At 35.1% G+C, this 19477-nt stretch overlaps 1 protein-coding gene across 1 annotated transcript in view; it reads left to right on the top strand.

Annotated features, from left to right (window-relative positions):
* Positions 1 to 3745: 3745 nt before the first annotated feature.
* CTDSPL2 (CTD small phosphatase like 2) overlaps positions 3746 to 19477 on the top strand; it is a 31869-nt gene continuing 16137 nt past the window's right edge. Inside the window, exons 1-6 of the mRNA XM_032856624.1 lie at positions 3746 to 3839; positions 5343 to 5489; positions 10730 to 10945; positions 14898 to 14976; positions 15266 to 15377; positions 17563 to 17649. Coding sequence (XP_032712515.1) covers positions 5357 to 5489; positions 10730 to 10945; positions 14898 to 14976; positions 15266 to 15377; positions 17563 to 17649 — 627 coding nt within the window. The 5' untranslated portion in view covers positions 3746 to 3839; positions 5343 to 5356. The remainder of the gene's footprint in view (positions 3840 to 5342; positions 5490 to 10729; positions 10946 to 14897; positions 14977 to 15265; positions 15378 to 17562; positions 17650 to 19477) is intronic.

Here is a 19477-nt window from a genome sequence, read left to right as displayed (position 1 = left end):
GAGGAACAGAGGGAGAAAGAGTCTTTTAAGCAGACTCCATGCTGAATGGGTTCAGCTCGGTCTCAACAACCCTGACAAGAGTCAGACATTAACTCACTGTGCCATCCAGGTGCCCCAGAGAATTGAGTTTTACATTTCATCAAGAAAGTAAAAAACTTTTTAAATTCAGCAGCTACAGAAACAAAAGCCCCCCATCCCCAAATACACACACACACACACACACACACACACATACACACAGAGGTTTTTAATTAGAAGTGATAATTAGCAGTGGCAGGGAGGGGGGCTTCCCTCCTAGAGAAGTACACTCTGGTCTAGCAGGGACTTTTCTCATGTGGCAGTCTGCATTTCCTTTTGTGTCCATCTTAGCTCTACTGTCTTAAAGCTCCACTTCTCAGTTCCCATAAGCCCTTGGTTCTCTTTCTCTGTTTTTATTACCTTTTATTAAGCCCTGAGGTAGCATCTCAGCTGCTGTTAGCTGCCTCACTGGGGTGTCCAAGTTATCTCTGGAGGTGTCCCAATCATTGTTTTTGTTAGTGCTATGGTTACAGAGTTATCGGGGCATTGACTGATCGGCCTTGTATACCCCTCTCTGCCCTCCTGGACCAATTATTTTTTCCTTAAGCCTTGTTATTTTTAGCGTTGCAGAAAGCAGGATTTTCAGGAATGTAAGTATTTGTGTTATAGCAGATCTACTAAGAGGCTTCTTCAAGAAGATGCTGGAGCTTAGTGTGGTTGTCTTTGTAGCATTATTTCTGTTCTTGAAGGACTTCATAGAGTCCTGTTTTCTGGCAATGGAGAGCCAGTGTTTGGGATATGAGAGTTACTATTGATTTTAAAATGCAGGGGAATGGGGCTCCTGGCTGACTCATTTGGTTTAAGCGTCTGCCTTCAGCTCAGGTCATGATCGTGGGGTCCTGGAATTGAGCCCCGTGTCGGGCTCTCTGCTCAGCGGAGAGCCTGCTTCTCCCACTCCTTCTGCCTGCTGCTCTGCCTACTTGTGCTCTCTCTTACCTCTCTGTCAAATAAATAAATAAAATCTTAAAAAAAAACAATGCAGGGGAATGACAAATAGCAACCATTTGAAGAATTTTGTTGTAGATCACTGAAGCGTTATTTTGTGCTGTAAAGCTCTTTTAACAGAGATATCTAGGGACACCTGGGTGGCTCAGTCGGTTAAGCATCTGCCTTCAGCTCAGGTCATGATCCTGGGGCCTTGGGATTGAGGTTCTTTGCTCAGCAGAGAGCCTGCTTCTCCCTCTGTCTGCCCGGGGCGTGCTCATGCTGTCTCTCTCATACAAAAATAAATTTTAAAAAACAAAAACAGAGGTACCTAACATTAGAGAAACTGAGTAAAAGTAAAATTCTGTATGATATGATATGGAATGATGTATTTTGGTATTATCTTTATTTTGTTTTTTAAAGATTTTATTTATTTATTTGACAGAGAGATCACAAGTAGGCAGAGGCAGGCAGAGAAAGAGGGGGAAGCAGGCTCCCAACCAAGCAGAGAGCCCGATGCGGGGCTCGATCCCAGGACCCTGAGATTATGACTTGAGCTGACAGTGGGCTTTAACCCACTGAGCCACCCAGGCACCCCGATATTATTATCTTTGTTTTGATCTAAGTAGGGAATTATTTTTTAGGGAAGTTTAGCTTTTTAATAATCTTTAATATCTTTTTTTTTCCTTCCAAGATTTTATTTAAATTCAAGTTAGTTAACATATAGTGTAGTACTGGCTTCAGGAGTAGAATTGATCCAAATAGGCAGTTGTAATTGTAGCCATTTACAATACCAAGGTTTGTTTTAAAAATAATAAAATAATATTCAACCTTTAGAAAATGTATAGCAGCATCTTATTTGCTCTGATATAAAAGCATTGGATACAAATATTCAGTACAAATAAAGGAGTTATTCCTGTTGAATAAGAATAATGATTATATGTATGGATTATATTTAATATAGATTTAAAAATGTAATCCTTACCAAAGATACTAGGTAGTCTCATTAAAACAGCAGGAATTGGGGCACTGGATTTCCTCAGTTGGTAGAGCATGGGATTCTCGATCTTGGGGTTTTAAGTTAGGGTCCCACGTTGGGTGTAGAGATTCCTAAAAAGCAAACAAAAAACCAAGGAGTTATACGCCAGTATGACAGTAATGTAAGAAAATCATTCATGTGGTAGATGATTCTAGAAAACTTTTACAAATGAGAAAAATAGATATACAAATGAAGAAAAATCAGTATACTTTGACAGTATACTTGGCATATAGTCCTTTAGTCAGTACTACAAAAACAGTGTTAACTGGTAATGTGGATTTCCCCCATATAAAAGGAAATGAATAGGGAGCTTTATTAGGGAGTAGACTCTTTAGTATTAATTTGGGTAGTTAAAGAATTGAGGTTGGCATTGGGGTGTGGCATGGCAGGCCCTGTTATTTTTGGTAATATGTGATATGCCAGCAAATTCCAATGGGATTCTGTCTCTTATCCTGAGTGCTCAAGGAAACAACCACTGTTCTTTCGGACAAGTTTAAGAATAGGGGAAAATTGCTGAAAACTCAGAGGAGATTGTACAATTGAGTATTTCAGTAGCGCAGTTTGTTTTTTTTAATTTTTTTTAAAGAATTTATTAGAGAGCACAAGAGGAGGGAGGGTCAGAGGGAGAAGCAGACTCCCCACCAAGCAGGGAGCCCAATGCGGGACATGATCCTGGGACTCCAGGATCATGACCTGAGCCGAAGGCAGATGCTTAACCAACTGAGCCACCCAGCGCCCAGCATAGATAATTAAATGGACTCAGGAGAAACGATCTGAATTATAAGGATGCTCTAGTTATATTTGTGTATTATAAGTACATTAATAATTAACTTCTAACATTGTCAGATTTTTCCTTTGTTTTTTAGCACTGTTGGATATTATGTAGTTCTATTTTGTTTCTTCTGGATGTGGAAAACAAATATATTACACATATTATATCTATTTTTAAAAAATTGAGGTATAATTGATATACAGCATTATATTAGGTTTAATGTAAAACAGAATGATTTGATATTTATATATATGTGTTGTAAAATGATCATCACAGTAAGCTAACATCTGTCACCATAGTTAGAACTTTTTTTGGTGATGAGAACTTTTAAAATTTATTCTCTTAGCAACTTTCAAACATGCAGTACTGTATTAACTATAGTTTCTATGCTCTGCATTACATTTCTATAACTTATTTATTTTAGACCTAGAATTTGTACCTTTTGAGTCCCTTCACCCATTTTGCCAACCCTCATCACCCACCTCTGGCAACCACCAGTCTGTTCTCTGTATCTATGAGCAGAGTGTTTTTTTCATTTGTTACTTAGATTCCACATAAAAGTGAGGTCATACAGTATTTTAACTATCTTCCCTTAGCACATCCATGTTGTCCATCCATGTTGTCATAAGTGACCAGATTTCATTCTTTTTAATGGCTGCATAATACTTCTGTGTGTGTGTGTGGTGTGTGTGTTTGTGTATGTGTGTGTGTGTACACACCCCTTATATTCCTTATACATTCATCTACAGATAAATACTTAAATTGTTTCTGTTGGCTGTTGTAAATAATGCTGTAATGAACATGGGGCTACATATCATATTTTATAAGTATAATCTAAAGGCAGAATGCCTTTGCTCAATGCATGTTTTTTTTCTTCATATCTTAAGGAAGAGAGAGAAAATCCTTCGAAACGGAGTAGGATTGAACGTGATATAGATAATAATTTGATCACATCAACACCAAGAGCAGGAGAAAAGCCTAACAAACAGATATCTCGAGTAAGACGGAAAAGTCAAGTAAATGGAGGTTTGTTAATATTTAGATATTGTTCTATTAGGTGTAAGCAGAGATCTTACCTGTCATGTTTATTTTCTTTTTTTAAAAATTGACTCTAGAGTTTTTCCCTTATTTTTGTAATCTTTGTATTAAGTATCAGTAGCATGAAATAAAATAAAAATTCATCTATCTAGTATAAATCTATTTTGATGAGTTAAAATAAATAAAGTCAGAGCAGCAAGTTTTATGCTGTTTATCAGAAAAATGTATATGGAACATTTTTGACCTCTAATAAATTCAGTTAACTGAGTTAATGTATCAAACTTAATGTATTGAAATATGTATAAAGAATTTATTTCTGGATCATGGAATTTCATAGCTCAGAGGGGACTTGTATCACTTGGGGCAGTGGTTCTTAACTGGGGGTGGTTTTGTCCCCAGGGGACATTTATTAATATCTGGAGACCTTTTTGGTTGTAACAGCTTGTTGGGAGGTTACTACTCGCATCTAACAGGTAGAGGTTAGGGATGCTGCTAAACGTCCTACAATGCACAGGACATCCTCCTTCAGTAAAGAATTATCCAGCCCCAAAATCAGTAGTGCTGCTGTTGATAAACCTTGTTACAGGTCAGTATCTTATAATATTGCTGAGAAGCTCCTCAAAGTCAAAAAGGAGAAGGAAGGATAAGCAGAGAAAGCTATAAAAAACAACACTTTAGAGTGTGGATTACTGCTTTTTAACCATTGCTGGTTTAAACACAACAAGAATAATTCCTTACCTCTTTCCCCTCAATTCAGTGTTGTATCTCTATTGTTAGAATTAGGGAAAAAGAAACAAAAGACCTATTTCAAAGAAGGAAAGAATGTGGTAGATACCAAGTAAAGTTGCAGAAGGTCAAGGATGGTTAATCAAAACACATTTGTTTGAACTTATTTTTATTGTATATTTTCCAAAAATCCATGAAATTTTTGTTATTCATAAGAAACTAAAAAACCAAAAGACAAAAAAACCTGTTCTTAACCACTCTGAAATGATGCTTGGGTATACGTAAGTAATGGACACTGCTGTACACAGTCTTCTACTTCAGTAGATCTATGTTGCCTCTACTTATTTAGCCGTTATTTGGTACTAATAGATTGGTTTTGTGAAGTAGGCAGCCTCCCAAAATGTAAATAAGGACAGGATCTTGCATTTATGTTTTTGATATAACTTGCTTTACTTACAAAGAATTTATTTCATTTTCTGTAACACTCTGGATTTTTGAAGCCTTTCATTCTATATACTTATAGATGTCAGCATGCTTTGTAGCAGTTATAAAACATTATAAATAAACTTGTTATAAAAATAATTTGATTTATAATTTATTTACCTCAGGATATTTTTAAGTAATCAGCTTTCTTAACATTAAATGTTCATCAGTTTTTATGAAGTATTTTGAGGCAAAAAATTATTTTCATAGTGAATTGTTTAAAACATTTCTTAAAGTCATGTTTTCTAGATTGCAACCTTTTTCTTGTTTCTTTCTTAGAAGCTGGTAGTTACGAAATGACAAATCAACATGTAAAACAAAATGGAAAATTAGAAGATAATCCTTCCTCTGGCAGTCCTCCAAGGACTACATTGTTGGGGACCATATTTTCTCCTGTCTTCAACTTTTTTTCACCAGCAAATAAAAATGGTAAGTATAGGGGCATCTGGGTGGCTCAGTCATTAAGCATCTGCCCTTCAGCTCAGGTCATGGTCCTAGGGTTCTGGGATGAAGCCCCACAACAGGCTTCCTGCTTGGCAGGAGGCCTGCTTCTCCCTCTCCCACTCCCCCTGCTGGTGTTCCTTCTCTTGCTGTGTCTCTCTCTGTCAAATAAATAAATAAAATCTTCAAAAAAAAATTGGTAAGTATAAACTCTATTACCCATAATTTGGGTTTAAAAAATTAATAGTTTTCCTAGTTTTTTAAAAGTTGTGTTTGAGGGGCACCTGGGTGGCTCAGTGGGTTAAGCCTCTGCCTTCGGCTCAGGTCATGATCCTGGGGTCCTGGGATCAAGCCCCGCATCGGGCTCTCTGCTCAGCAGGGAGCCTGCTTCCCTTCCTCTCTCTCTCTGCCTGCCTCTCTGCCTACTTGTGATCTCTCTCTGTCAAATAAATAAATAAAAATCTTAAAAAAAAAATTAAAAAAAAAAAACATTTAAAAAAAAAAAAGTTGTGTTTGATTTTACTGGCATATTTTGTCAGCATCTTATGTTTGTTTTCAGCCTCGTTAAAAATACACAGCTCCTGAAGAAAAAAAAATACACAGCTTCTTAAAGACCATTTTTTGTGTGTGTGTGACTGAGATAAATTTAGGTCATGTTTAATTCTGTTGAAGTATTTCACTACCTAAAAAGTTAAATGCTAAACTTTGGCCTAGAGGGAAAGTAAGTAATTTCTTTTATGTTGGAATGATTTCTGTAATCCTTAGTGTGTACCAGGAGAGAATCCAGAAATATTCTCAATGTTCTAGATTAATAAAGTAGAATTTGTTAAATATTTTAAGTGAACTGAAAGTAGGTGATTTTCTGTAACACATCTGTATCATTTGTAACACATTTTGTCATTCATCATTTATCATCAAAGACCCACTAGGGATCTTTAATTTGGATAATTAGTAACTACTCTAATGCAAATGAATTGAAGGTTTTCATTATACAATGCCTTTGCAAAAGAATGAAACTTGGATTGTTTCCCAACATATATTTTTTTAAAGATTTTATTTATTTGAGAGAGAGCATGCATGCGGGCCCTAGAATAGGGAGAGAAAGGGAGAGAGCCGACTGCATGCTGAGTATAGAACTCAGTGTGGGGCTCGGTCCTACAACCCTGAGATCATGACCCAAGCTGAAACCAAGAGTTGGCTGCCCAGTGGACTGAGCTACCCAGGTTGTCCTGCCCCACATATATTTATTAAAGATTTAACTTAGTGTCCTATCTTTTTTGATGATTAATTCTTAATTTCATAAATGCTGATTTAGTCTCTGGATTACATGAGGGTAAGAGATTATGTCTTTATTTTTGCATCTACCAAGTTGTTTGATATAGTATGGGGCACATGGAAAATAGCCGTTAAATGTTTGTTGCCTGATTATTTAAATTCTAGTCTGAATTATGTTTCTGGATAATAATATAATTTTTAAAAGACAGAGTGGTACACTATAAAATCTAAATGCTCTGGGAGCTAAAAATAATGCATGTTGGCACATGAAAGAACTTGTGAAATCCTATAGTAGAAATAAAACAAAAAACTACCTTTAACTTTGTTTAACCCTGTATTTTCTAGACATATGTTACTTTAAGAACCCTTTTCTGTGGAAGATCAATTAATATCTTATAAAACTAGTGCCCCTTAGAACATCTTTGGAAATAGCTGGTGTGGTGGAAAAAGAATGGGCATTGGAATTAGAAAGATTTGTTTTAAAATTCCAGCTCTGCCACTCTTTAACTGTGTTACCTTGGTCCAGTTCTTCAAATGGAGCCTCTTAACCGTGAGAGAGGATAATTATACTTAAGTATGGGATGGGGTGATTTGAAGATTTCAATTCATTCAGTTCAATATTTGCCATGTCCCAGCCATTGTACTAGTCCCTGGAGATTCAAGGATGATTAACACATGGTCCCTGCCCTCAAGGAGCTTGCTTTTTTACAAGAGGGAGAGAGATGCATAAATAGGTATTATAAATGTTTATAAGTGCATTGATAGAGGTATGGGGCAGTGGGATATTCAAAGAATGGAGTGGTTCTATATTCTTGGTGGCATCTAACAATAGTCTTTATAGAAAAGCTGAATCTGGTAAAGGGCATTCCAGATAGAATGAGCAGCATGAGGTAAGGCATAGTGTGTTTGAGAAACAAATTAGTTTGTTACAGATGGAGCATTGGATTTGAGGAGTGCATAGGATGGGTTAAGATAGAGTTATAAATTTGGCACATTAAAGCTAACATGGTAAGATATTTTAATTTTAATTTTATCCTTAGTCAGTGAAGGATGTTTGAAAGATTTTGAACTGGTGAGTAACATGAACAGATTTGTGTTTTCCAAAAAGCTCTTTGGCAGTAGTGTGTTGGCTACATTCTAAAAAGGTGTGTGGGGTAAACAATTGGAGTTGTAGTCCATGTGAGACTTCATGCAACCTTAATGGTGATATTGGAGAAAAGAAGAAGGATCAGAGATACAGAATGGACACATTTTGGGCACAGATTGGAGATGAAAGAAACAAGGGATTAAGAGGACACAAGGTTATTTTTTCAAGAGCAGGAAGTTATGTTTTGGAAGACAGATAATTGAATTTAATTTGGGCCATGCGGAATTTGAGATGTCATGAAACAGCCAAATAAAATGTCTGGTAGCCATTGTCCTTCCTGGTGTGGTGTGGAGCTTAGAAATCTGGGCTTAAGCAATAGTCTGTTATATTATCAGCTTACAGGTATTAAAATACCTATGGTCTTTTCATAATAAATAAATAATAAATTTAAATAATAAATGGTCTGTATGGTTCATCGAACTAAGATCTTGGAGGAATAAGTGTTTGGACGGAAGAAGTTGATGTTTGATAGTTACAACTTTTTCTTTGAAGGAGATGATGATGACATGTGCTGAGATTCCTGGTGGCAAGGATTGAAGAGAACAGTGAAGGTTTAGAGTGTTTGCTTTTGGGTATAATTTAAAGAAACACACATAGTAGTAAGCTGTAAGTTACATTGATTCAAGAGGGATTTCTGTAATGGATGACAGTGGAAAGACTGTCAAGACTGAGCAAGGATCCTGAAGCTGCTGGTTTGAGAGTGGTTTAAGTGATATACCATGAAATCTAACTAAATGAGAGGGTGGGGAATGAGCTGTTGAGGGATTGTTTAGAATGAAAGAGACTGGCTTTTATCAAACTTGAAGATCACATATAATAGGAATATGAGATAGATAAAAGATTAGGTTATGGTAGGAGATTGATACATTTGAACTTTAGTTTTCAGAGATGAACCTTTGCTTAGTGTGAATGTCCAGGTTATGGTCATGGTAGTTGCTTAAGAAAGCAGTATAAACGAAGAAGGAGTTAAAGAGGGTAAGACCTTTAAGGATTAGTCTTAGGTGAGTCATTGATATCACCTGTAGTAACCACTAGGTGATGTTTAATAGAGCTTTGAACTGGTAGCTAGGTGTTAAATTCCTCTGATTGAGAGAGGGTGCTGGCTGCAGTTGGGAGACGTCAGCAGTGGGGATAAGTGAAGAATTATATAGCTAAGTGACATCAGTCTCAGAGGAACAGGCATTTTTTGCAAATCCAGTGGAAAACCATTCATCTGGTAGCAGCAATGGAAGTAAATGAGTTCTGATTCAGTATGTTGTGGGAAAGATGTCAGGAAAAGAGGGTTTTTGGAAAGGGGTTGAAGCTGTAATGGAGAATGAGTATGGGAGGTTGATTTTATTGAAAATGACATTTGGAGCATTCCATAAAGAAATAGAATTGGGGGGCGCCTGGCTCAGTTGTTTAGCATCTGCTTTCGGCTTGGGTCATGATCTCTGGGTCCTGGGATCAGGCTCCATGCTCGGTGGGAAGCCTGCTTCTCCCTCTCCTGCTCCCCCTGCTTGTGTCCTGTTCCCCCTGCTTGTGTTTCCTTTCTTGCTTTGTCTCTGTCAAATAAATAAATAAGATCTTTAAAAAAAAAAACAAAAACAAGTTGGGTTTATCTCATAGTGGAAGAATTGGACAACAGGGTCATCTAGGTGGTGGTTGAGTATGATGAGGAAACTAACTTCAGTCTTTGTTACTAAGATCAAGTCTTGTTAGGAAATTGTTCTTATGTCTCTGAATAAAAATGGTCTGATGATTAGGCGAACAGTTAGCTCATTCTTGGATAACTACGTTTGGCTTAAAAATTACAACTGCCTACAGTGGCTAGGATGTTTAGTACTGGAAGAATCAGGAGCTGTTTAATGGAAATAAATAATGGAAAAGATAATGGAAAAAATACATATATAATGCCTAGCTCATAGTAGGCTTTTAATAAATGATATATGCTTTATTGAAAAGTTCTATAGCCACCAATACTGTATTGTATACTTCAAAGTTGCAGAGAGACTAGATCTTAGATTTTTTTCACCACGGAAAAATGGTTATGATATGGCAGGATAGAGGTGTTAGCCTAAGGCTAGGTTGGTAATCATAATGCAATATATAAATGTATTAAATCAACACATACAGTTGAAACTTACACAAGGTTATATTGTCAGTTACATCTCAAAAATGTTTAAAAGTTCTAAATCATGACTGTGGTTTGACTATAAATAGGTGTTTCTAAACTATTTGAACACTTAAGAAAATTTAGTGCACCAATATCATTCTATTTTATAAGTCTTTATTCCTGATTATTTGAAATGTCTGGAAAAGACTCATTAACAGTGGTATCCTCAGCTCTATCTCTCTTGCATTTAATTTTTCCAAATATTTGAGTTTACTTTTCCTTAATTTCACTTTTATTAAAATAATATTTCACCCTGGAGATTCACAGACCTGTACCCCTGGAGAAAAAAAAATATATGTTTATAAAAAAAAATAATATTTCACCTACGTTATGTAAATTTAAGGGTAAACAAGTTGATTTGATACATTTATATATTGTAATATGATTGCCTTGTAACAGTAATTAGCACCTCTATCACATTACATAATTACCTTTTCTTTTTAGTGGTTAGAACAATTAAGTTCTAGTCTCTTAGCAAGTTTGAGGATTATAATACAATATTTGTCTATATTCACTCTACAGTGCATTAAGTCTCTAGGGCTTATGTTTACTTGCTGTAAGTTTGTACCCTTGAAAACATCTATGCCTCTCCCCCAACCCCCTGTTGAGTTTTTAAATGATGGTTGTGAGCATACTGAATCTTGATTATAGGAACATCAGGATCCGATTCCCCAGGACAGGCTGTGGAAGCTGAAGAGATAGTAAAACAACTTGATATGGAACAGGTGGATGAGATCACTACCAGTACTACTACGTCAACAAATGGAGCAGCTTACTCAAATCAAGCAGTTCAAGTGAGGCCATCAATAAATAATGGTTTAGAAGAAGCAGAAGAAACAGTTAATCGTGATATCCCACCCCTTACAGGTGAAGAAAATTCCTTTTCTTAATGCATCTTCATGAATAATGTATAAAAATGCAGTATTTTTTTTCTTTAGTAGATCAAATACGTAAGTTTTTCTTTCTTGAACATAAAACGATTAAAATTGGAATTAAAACTTTCTCCCCCAAATCTGGTCATTTTGAAATTGAATTTTTTTAAAAGGTTGCTTTGAGGGATGTCTGGATGGCTCAGTTAAGCATCTGCCTTTGGCTCAGGTCATGATCCTGGGATCCTGGGATCCTGGGATTTAGTCCTGTGTCTGGCTCCTGCTCAGCAGGGAGCCTGCTTCTCCGCCTGCTGCTACCCCTGCTTGTACTTTTTCTCTCTGACAAATAAATAAAATCCTTAAAAAAAAAAAAAAAGTTGTTTTTGATTGAGCATTAGTCATTTTACAGTTTATTTGTACTACTCTGACTATTTAGAGAATTTTAACACAAACAGCAAAACATACACTCTTGATATAATTGTACCAGTCTCAGACCTGAGTTCCCACCTATAGGCAGCCGTATACCTTCAGATTTGTTGCGTATATAGATGACATCCTCCCAAAAGAAGCTTCTTTTCCTAGATCTTTCCCTACATCCAAACTTTGCAGCCTAATTCTGGATCCTTATAAAGGCCTAACATACTTGTTAGGAGCCTGAGCCAGTTGTCATGGAAATATAGAACATATGAGATCAGAATTTATTACCTCTGAGGGTTGTGATATACAGATGTATAAAGCTAAAAGATGAAACTGTTCCATCATGCTTAAAAGCAGAAATAAAATTGAGGATGGTCATCTTTTCCCAAAGGAACAAGATCTCAGCCTTTTATTTTAGATTTGTCTTTTTATTTCCTATGATGCCAGGCATTTGAGAGACCCTAGCACATATGTATTGGTTCAGAAATGTAGTTTGGTGTAAGGAAGTAGGATGATGTTCTTCCCTTGAATATAAAGGGAAACTTGAAAAAATAAAACATTTAAAAAATGCATACAATTATGAAACTTCTATATAGCACAACCCAATAATACCAATAGGAAGAGAAGAGTGACATAACAGGAAAGATTTATTTTAAACTGGTGTAATAAAAGATTAATTTCTATAATGTTAAACATAATATCTATTATGTTAAATTATGTTATATTTTTAAAAAGATTTTATTTATTTATTTGATAGAAAGTACAAGCAGGGGGAGCAACAGGCAGAGGGAGAAGCAGACTCCCCACTGAGCAGGAAGCCTGATGGTGGGATTTGATCCCAGGATTCTGGGATCATGACTTGAGCCAAAAGCAGCTGTTTAACTGACTGAGCCACCCAGGTGCCCTATAATGTTTTATTTTAAGAATAATAATGAATCTGTCAAATCAAAATGGATTATGCACATAGTTCATTCTTGGGTGGATAAGATTTACAAAGGAGCCAACTCTTCACCTATCATTTTATGCTCATTCCTTCTCCAGTGTTTGGGCAAACAGACTTAAGTCCAGGCCTCTTGTTTGATGGTTGTTCATTATTTTTGTGCTGCTTTATAATCCTTTATTTTTATTTGTATTTATTTATTTTTTTCTGAAAACGGCGAAAACAGAGAAGGGATTTCTATAACATTAGTGGTTTCTGGGGGGGGAGGGTGGGAAATAAAATTTACTCCAGTTGTCTCATTCATTTTTTCCCCCTAACATTTATTGAACACCTATTTTCTGTGATGGACGTTATTTATAAAGATGAATAAGATAAATGCTCCTTGACCCTGAAGAGTACACAATCTAGTTGATGAGCCACGTAATCACAAAAATTACTGTACAGTGTGGGGAGTGATATTAGAAGTAAGTGCACAAAATGATGAGGTGGCACATTGCATTTACTCTGCATCATGACCGGATAGAAGAAAAATTTTTGCTGATCTTAAAAGATGACTATGAGTGACAAAGGTTATTACTATTATTTTTCCTTAACTTCAAGAACCTAGCCAAAGAGAATAAGAAGGAAGGAGACTGGCTCTGTTATTTACTTAGCTCTGTGACTTTAGTCAACTTCTGAGATGGTTTTCTGACTTTTAGAAGGGGAAATAACTCAGGGTTTTGAAAACTAAATGGGGTGAAATAAAAGTGCACTCAAATATTGCTTCCTTTCCCCCTTTCTCTGAAGTTAATAGGAATTTGAAACAGAAGTAGTTAGAAGATATATTTTATATTACCCCTTGTGCTAATGAACTGTTATTGGCATAAAGTTGTTAGATGGACAGAAATTATGCTTTACATTTATTGTCATTCACTAAACATATACACTATGTTACAAGGTAATACATACACAAAGAATTAATACATGATGGGGCACCTGGGTGGCTCAGTCATTTAAGTGTCTGACTCTTGGTTTTGGCTCAGGTCATGATCTCAGGGTCATGAACTGGAGCCCCATGTCAGGCTCTACACTGATTGCAGAGTCTGCTTGAGAGTCTCTCCCTTTTCTCCCTCCCCTCCCGCTGCTCTCCCCACTCATGCATGCACTCAGTCTCTCTGTCTCTCTTTCTCTAAAAGAGATAAAATCATTAAAAAAAGAATACCTGGTAATACCAAAAAGGATTTGTTTTTGTCCTTTGATTATTATCCACCAATATTGCATTCCTATAGATAGACTATAGAAGTTTTTTTGAGTTCCCACTGTCTTAGTCCTTTTGGGCTGCAAAAACAAATTACCACAGACTAGGTGGCATATACACAGCAGAAATTTATTTCTCTGTTTAGGATACTGGGAAATCCAAGATCAGAGCACCAAGCAGATTCATTACCTGGTGAGGGCCTGCTTTCTGGTTCATAAACAGTTGTCTTAATCATGTATCCTTACATGGTAGAAAATATTTGAACTCTCTCGAGTCTCTTTTATTAGGGCACTAGTCCCATTTATGAGGGTAGATGACCTCATGACATCCTAAAGTCTCCACTTCCAAATACCATTTTGTGGGGACACAAACATTCAGTCTGTAGCATCCATCTTGAACTTTTATCTCGGAGACAGTACCTCTAACTTAAAATCTTATATTTTGTCCTCTCTTTGAATTTGTTATAATTATTGTCTTAGAAAATTCCCAGCATAATTTCTTTTTTTTCTAAGTTTTTTGTTTATTTAAGTAATCTCTACACCCAACATGGGGGTTGAACTTTTGACCCTAAGGTTCAGAGTCACATGCTCTTCCAAGTAAGCCAGCCGGGCTCCCCTCCCGGCATTATTTCTAATGCTCTATCATTTGACGGAATTTTAACTTAAATGTAGAATGGACCGTTTGTCATGGAATATAGAATTACTTCATGATTATTTTTAGGTTGCTTGTAAATTAGGAGTAAAATAAAGCCTCTTCTAAAGCAATGGTTTCTATACAGAGCAGCATTTTGTAGCTTTTTAAAAGAATTTAGACACCACTGAGATTCCTGTAAAAATGTACATACAACATTTTTTCATAAGTTTTCAAGGGAGTTTCATGAACCTCTTAAGGAGTGTTTATAGATCTCAGGTTAAAAACTACCTCTGGCTGTAGGTCAGCACAAATATATACTGATTGCTTATACATGTACAGGGTAGTTTGCTAAGTGTCACTGCTTACAAGAGCCCCATGAAATATTTATGGTTATATATATATAAAACACCATTCAGCTAGAAACTGAAATTTCATGGAGTGTATGTTTCTGATAATAAGTAGTAAATTTTCTCTTGGCTGTGAGGGATTTTAATTCTGCCAGCCATGATTTAGCTTGCCATTTTACCTATAATGGCAATTTTTTCTTTTGGGTCTGGAGTTAGATCTCTGTGTTAATAAATTTGCTTTGCATTACTGTTTGTAAGTTATTTCTGTCATTTCTTGAACCTAAAATACACAGGGCTTCAGGAAAATCATATAAAACGGTAAAAATGTATACTTCATAGTGAGTAAAAGTAACATTTTGTTTTTCATTTTATTAAGCACCAGTAACTCCAGATAGTGGCTATTCATCAACTCACGCAGAGGCCACCTATGAAGAAGATTGGGAAGTATTTGACCCGTGAGTTTTTTCGTTTTTTTGTTTTCTTTTCCCTCTTAGAGCAGAATGAAAGACGGTAGACGGGTGGCTGAATGGTATATTGGAAAGAACATGTAACTTGTAGGTATTAATACTTTTACTGAATTACTGAAGTACTAATATTTTCAGTTTTATTTACATTTCACAGGTTTTGGTTTACTAGATTAAAAGTATATTATTTAATTTAAGATTTAAATATAAGCTGAATTTAGTAATATGTTTTATATTTATAAAATGTAGAAATGAGATTTTCTTAAAATTTGATTTGTAGGTATTATTTCATCAAACATGTTCCACCACTGACAGAAGAACAACTAAATAGGAAACCTGCTCTTCCATTGAAAACAAGAAGCACACCAGAATTCTCCCTAGTTTTAGACCTGGTATGTATATTATATGTACTGGTAGAGAAAATAAAGGAGTTAAATTTCTTTTTTAAAACACTAGCCCAAAATACCTGGAAGGTTAAAAGTGAATGTGAATAATCTTAAACATTTATAAAACATGTCGTGAATGTTGTAAAATGTTTTTATTTGAAGCATAGTCTAATGCCAGGGTCCTCAATTTGGTTGTCATCAGGTACTCTTTGAAAATAAATTAGGTTTCATTTTTGAAATTAGTTCTTTCCCCCATATTTCTGAGACCCTTGTGATTTTTTTTTTTTTTAATTTCCAGATAAATCCTACTTCATTTCATGCATAGATTTCGTCTTTTTTCGGGTGGGGGCTGGGGGTGGTGTCAGGATTATGTTTTCTTGAAGAACCAAATATTATCTGGGTTCCAATGAATGGCCCTTATGCAAGATTATAGCCCTTTTTTCTCTTCTTATTTTTGTGCCTTATCTAATACCAATGACTTTATTAATAGACTCCTAAAAACATGAGCTCTTAATGCTAATGAAACCTTTAATATGCTCTCTTGGTGTGTTAAAAATTTATGTTTTAGGGTACCAGAAGAGCTTTGAGAACTGAACACCTACCTGTTACATAATATTGGGACGCATGTTACTATTTAGCCTTTGTTACTGGTATCCTATAATTGGAAATGTTTATTTCTCATAAAATTTTTTTCTTGAGGAAAAGTTTATTATTTGAAATCGTAACTAGCATGTATATTTCTTTTTTGAGAGTTTAGCACCTTAGCCTTTGTCTAGACAAAGAGATGTAAGAGAGCTCTCCAGAGGTCCTAAGTATTAGGTATTTATTAGAGGATAAGTAGCAAGAGAAAAATTTTGAAACTGATTATGAGTAGTGTAGATTTGATGTGCAAGTTAGTGAAGAAACTGAAAAAAGAGCTTTTGCTATATTTTTGTGTTAGGAGTTGATGTGGTCATGATAGCAAGCTTGACCATATAATTTTTAATCTAGTGTGAAGGTAAATGGAAAAGATAGGACTTGGCTGAGCACAAATGAGTAATTTTATAGAAGTAAATGAAGAATGATCAAAATTTAGATAATCTATAGATGAAGAAGTAGTAGAATTAGTTATGATTCAGTTGAGGGAAAGAGGATACCTTTTTTTTAGATGCTAAGACAATACCTTGAAATGTATATAGACTGATATGCTATTAAAAGAAAATGAGGCATATCTAGAGTATTTTTTGCTCTTTGCCTCCCCAGAGTTAACTTTAGGTTAAAAGAAACACTCCAGCTAATAAGATGTGGAATCACAAGGTATGAACATTTGTGTTTCATTTTAATTCATTGTAAATGCATTGGAAAATTTTGGGGGTAGTCATTGGCAGTTTTTTTTTTTTCCCAAAAAAAGTGTTTTCTCACTTAACTACAAATAGAACTGTTTTTTAATCATTATTTAAGAAATAAAAATATTGGCACATATCTTAGATGGAAAGATCCTCACCTTCCTATCATCTTAATAGCAAACAGGGTTTGATAATCAAAAAAAATGACAAGTCTTCATTGACTGCTAATTTAGTTAAATAATGTTTATGTCTGAAACATACTCAACAGATACTGAGGCATCCATTTTATAATATAAAAATCTTCATAAAAGGTTAAAGGATAAGGAGCTATGTGAATAGAATATATGTACTTTTAAATATAATTAGATTCTAAACTTCCATTTGCTAATTGTTAAATAAAAGGAGTATATATTTATTTTACTTAACAGAAAGTTGGCAGCTGCAGAATTCAGAACACTGGTTCTCAAACTCAAGCATGCACCGGGTCACCTCAAGGGCTTATTAAGTAAAGATTGCTGAGCTCCTCTTTATCCCCCTCTGAGTTTTTGAATTATCACAAGTGGAGCTGGAAGATTTGCATTTATAACTAGTTAGAATATTGCATTTCTAACTAGTTATTTATTTGCATTTCATTGCAGATGATGCTGATACTACTTGCTGGTCCAGGGACCATACCTGAGAACAAGTGGCTTAGAAAATTCTATCCCAAATTGCTATGCCACACATAGGAATGTATGATAAATATGAAATTCCACATATGAATGAGTACTTTCATAAATGTGTTTGGTGGTCATGGGTACATGAAATTATCATTTGAAATTTCTTTAAATATCTTCGTTCACTTGGTATGTGCTTTTTATTTTAAGGATGAAACACTAGTACACTGTAGTCTAAATGAGCTAGAAGATGCAGCACTTACTTTTCCAGTCCTTTTCCAAGATGTCATTTATCAGGTAATTAAAAACAATTTATAAATTGATTTGGCCTGTTAGACAATGTTCTGAACCAAGAAATCTTTTGTAATTTTGTGTGTGTAAAGTTCAGTGTGTTTTTTCCTAATTGATTTCATCAATATATTACTGATTTATTAACACAGAGTAGCATCATGCTAAATAATTACATAAGACATTAAAGTTACCCAAAAATGTCAACTTTTTAAACCAGTGATCTCTGCTAGTTTCATAATCTGTTTGCCAGCAGGTGGAGGCAGGAGCACTGACATCATAGATCCCCAAGAAGGACTTTCCAGGTTAACACCTGGTGTTTTTTGTTTTTTTGTGTGTGGTTTTTTCCCCTCAAAAAATCCAGTTAGTATAAAAATTCATTCCTTGTTGGTCATTTTTATTTCCTTTTGTAGTAATATCATCTGTAGATTGCAGTTCGGTATATCTACTTTATATTAATCCTAGAATTCCAGGACATTCTTCCAGTTACTGCTTTAAAAATCTGGGTAAAATAATTTCTCCCTCATCTGTGTTGGTGGACAGGTAACCATGCAAAATGCAAATATTATTTACATTTCACTGTGAATTATGTGTGTTGGCCATAGTTTTTTCTTTATGTTTGAGATTTTCCTGTCATAAAATTTCAATTTATTTAATATGAATACACTTTGAAAATTGCAAGTGCCTTTCTGTGGTGGTGGTGGTGGTTACTTAATTAGCATTACCTTCATACACACCAGTTGTTGAAGGGTTGGGAAAGGGTCAAAAAGTTTGTTCTTTGTCAAGAGGAAGCCAACCCAAGGATTAAATAAAGCTGCAGAACATTTACTGTGTGGAAGATGGAAAGGAGCTCATGGTTGTTTGTGCTCTTAATAGGCAGTTAGAATATGGGTGTAGTTTTCTTGCCACATGATAGTTCCTGTCTTTTGGGAATCAAAAAATTATTCAGAGTTAAATAGAAGTTTGTGGTTTGGGATCTGCTTTACCTACTTTATCTTGTAATGAGTCATAAGAGAATTTATTTTAGCAATTATTGTTAGTTCTGGTTTAACCTAGATAGGCATTTCAGGCATGCTAATATTTGAGCACTATATTAATTTCCCTTCTGTGGAAGCTTGTTTTAGTTCTGGCTTTTGATTACAGAATGAGCAAAATATACATAAAAATAAAGGATTTTAAGATTTTTGTATTTCTTTTTAACTAGATATTATTTGGCTTAATGTAATCTTTTTTCTTAATAAGACATTTTCTGCCAAATGGGTTGTTCTTGTTTAGTCCGCATCAAGGACAGGAGTCTTGTGGCAAATATAAATAGTTCAGTAATACCTCAGTTCTCTCTTTAGCTTGATAACTTCGTTTTTTGTTCAGGCTCTGAATTTGGAAAGGAAAGTTGTTATTTGAAACATATTAAATAATTATTTTTTGATGACTTAAGCTTTCAGATTTGAAATTTGTTTCTTGCAGACAATTTTGGTTTGTTTATATCATTTTTAGTAGTGAAGTAAGAAACTTGGAAAGTAGATGAGTTTGATTCTTCCCTTTCATGAGCATTTCTTTTTATTGTGACCATACAGTTGAATTTTTTCTTGCTGCTTCCACCATTTCTGCCTTCTCTTCTTTTTTTTTTTAATAAAGTTCTTATGATTTTTATGTTGATCAGGATAGTTGTCTTATTTTGAAGAAAAGTCTTCTAGCGGTGCATAAACTAATACTTATAAACACCATACATGTACTGCATCTACCTCTGGAATTCAAAGAACTCTTTTTCTTAAATATTCTGAATTACACTTTCTGAAACTGAAAAATAAATATTCTAGCCTAAATTAGGAGCATTGAG

This window comes from Lontra canadensis, unplaced genomic scaffold, assembly GCF_010015895.1.
Source record: "Lontra canadensis isolate GAN:19392208 unplaced genomic scaffold, GSC_riverotter_1.0 scaffold12, whole genome shotgun sequence".
NCBI classification, from domain to species: Eukaryota; Metazoa; Chordata; class Mammalia; order Carnivora; family Mustelidae; genus Lontra; species Lontra canadensis.
This window is presented reverse-complemented; position numbering and strand designations above follow the sequence as displayed.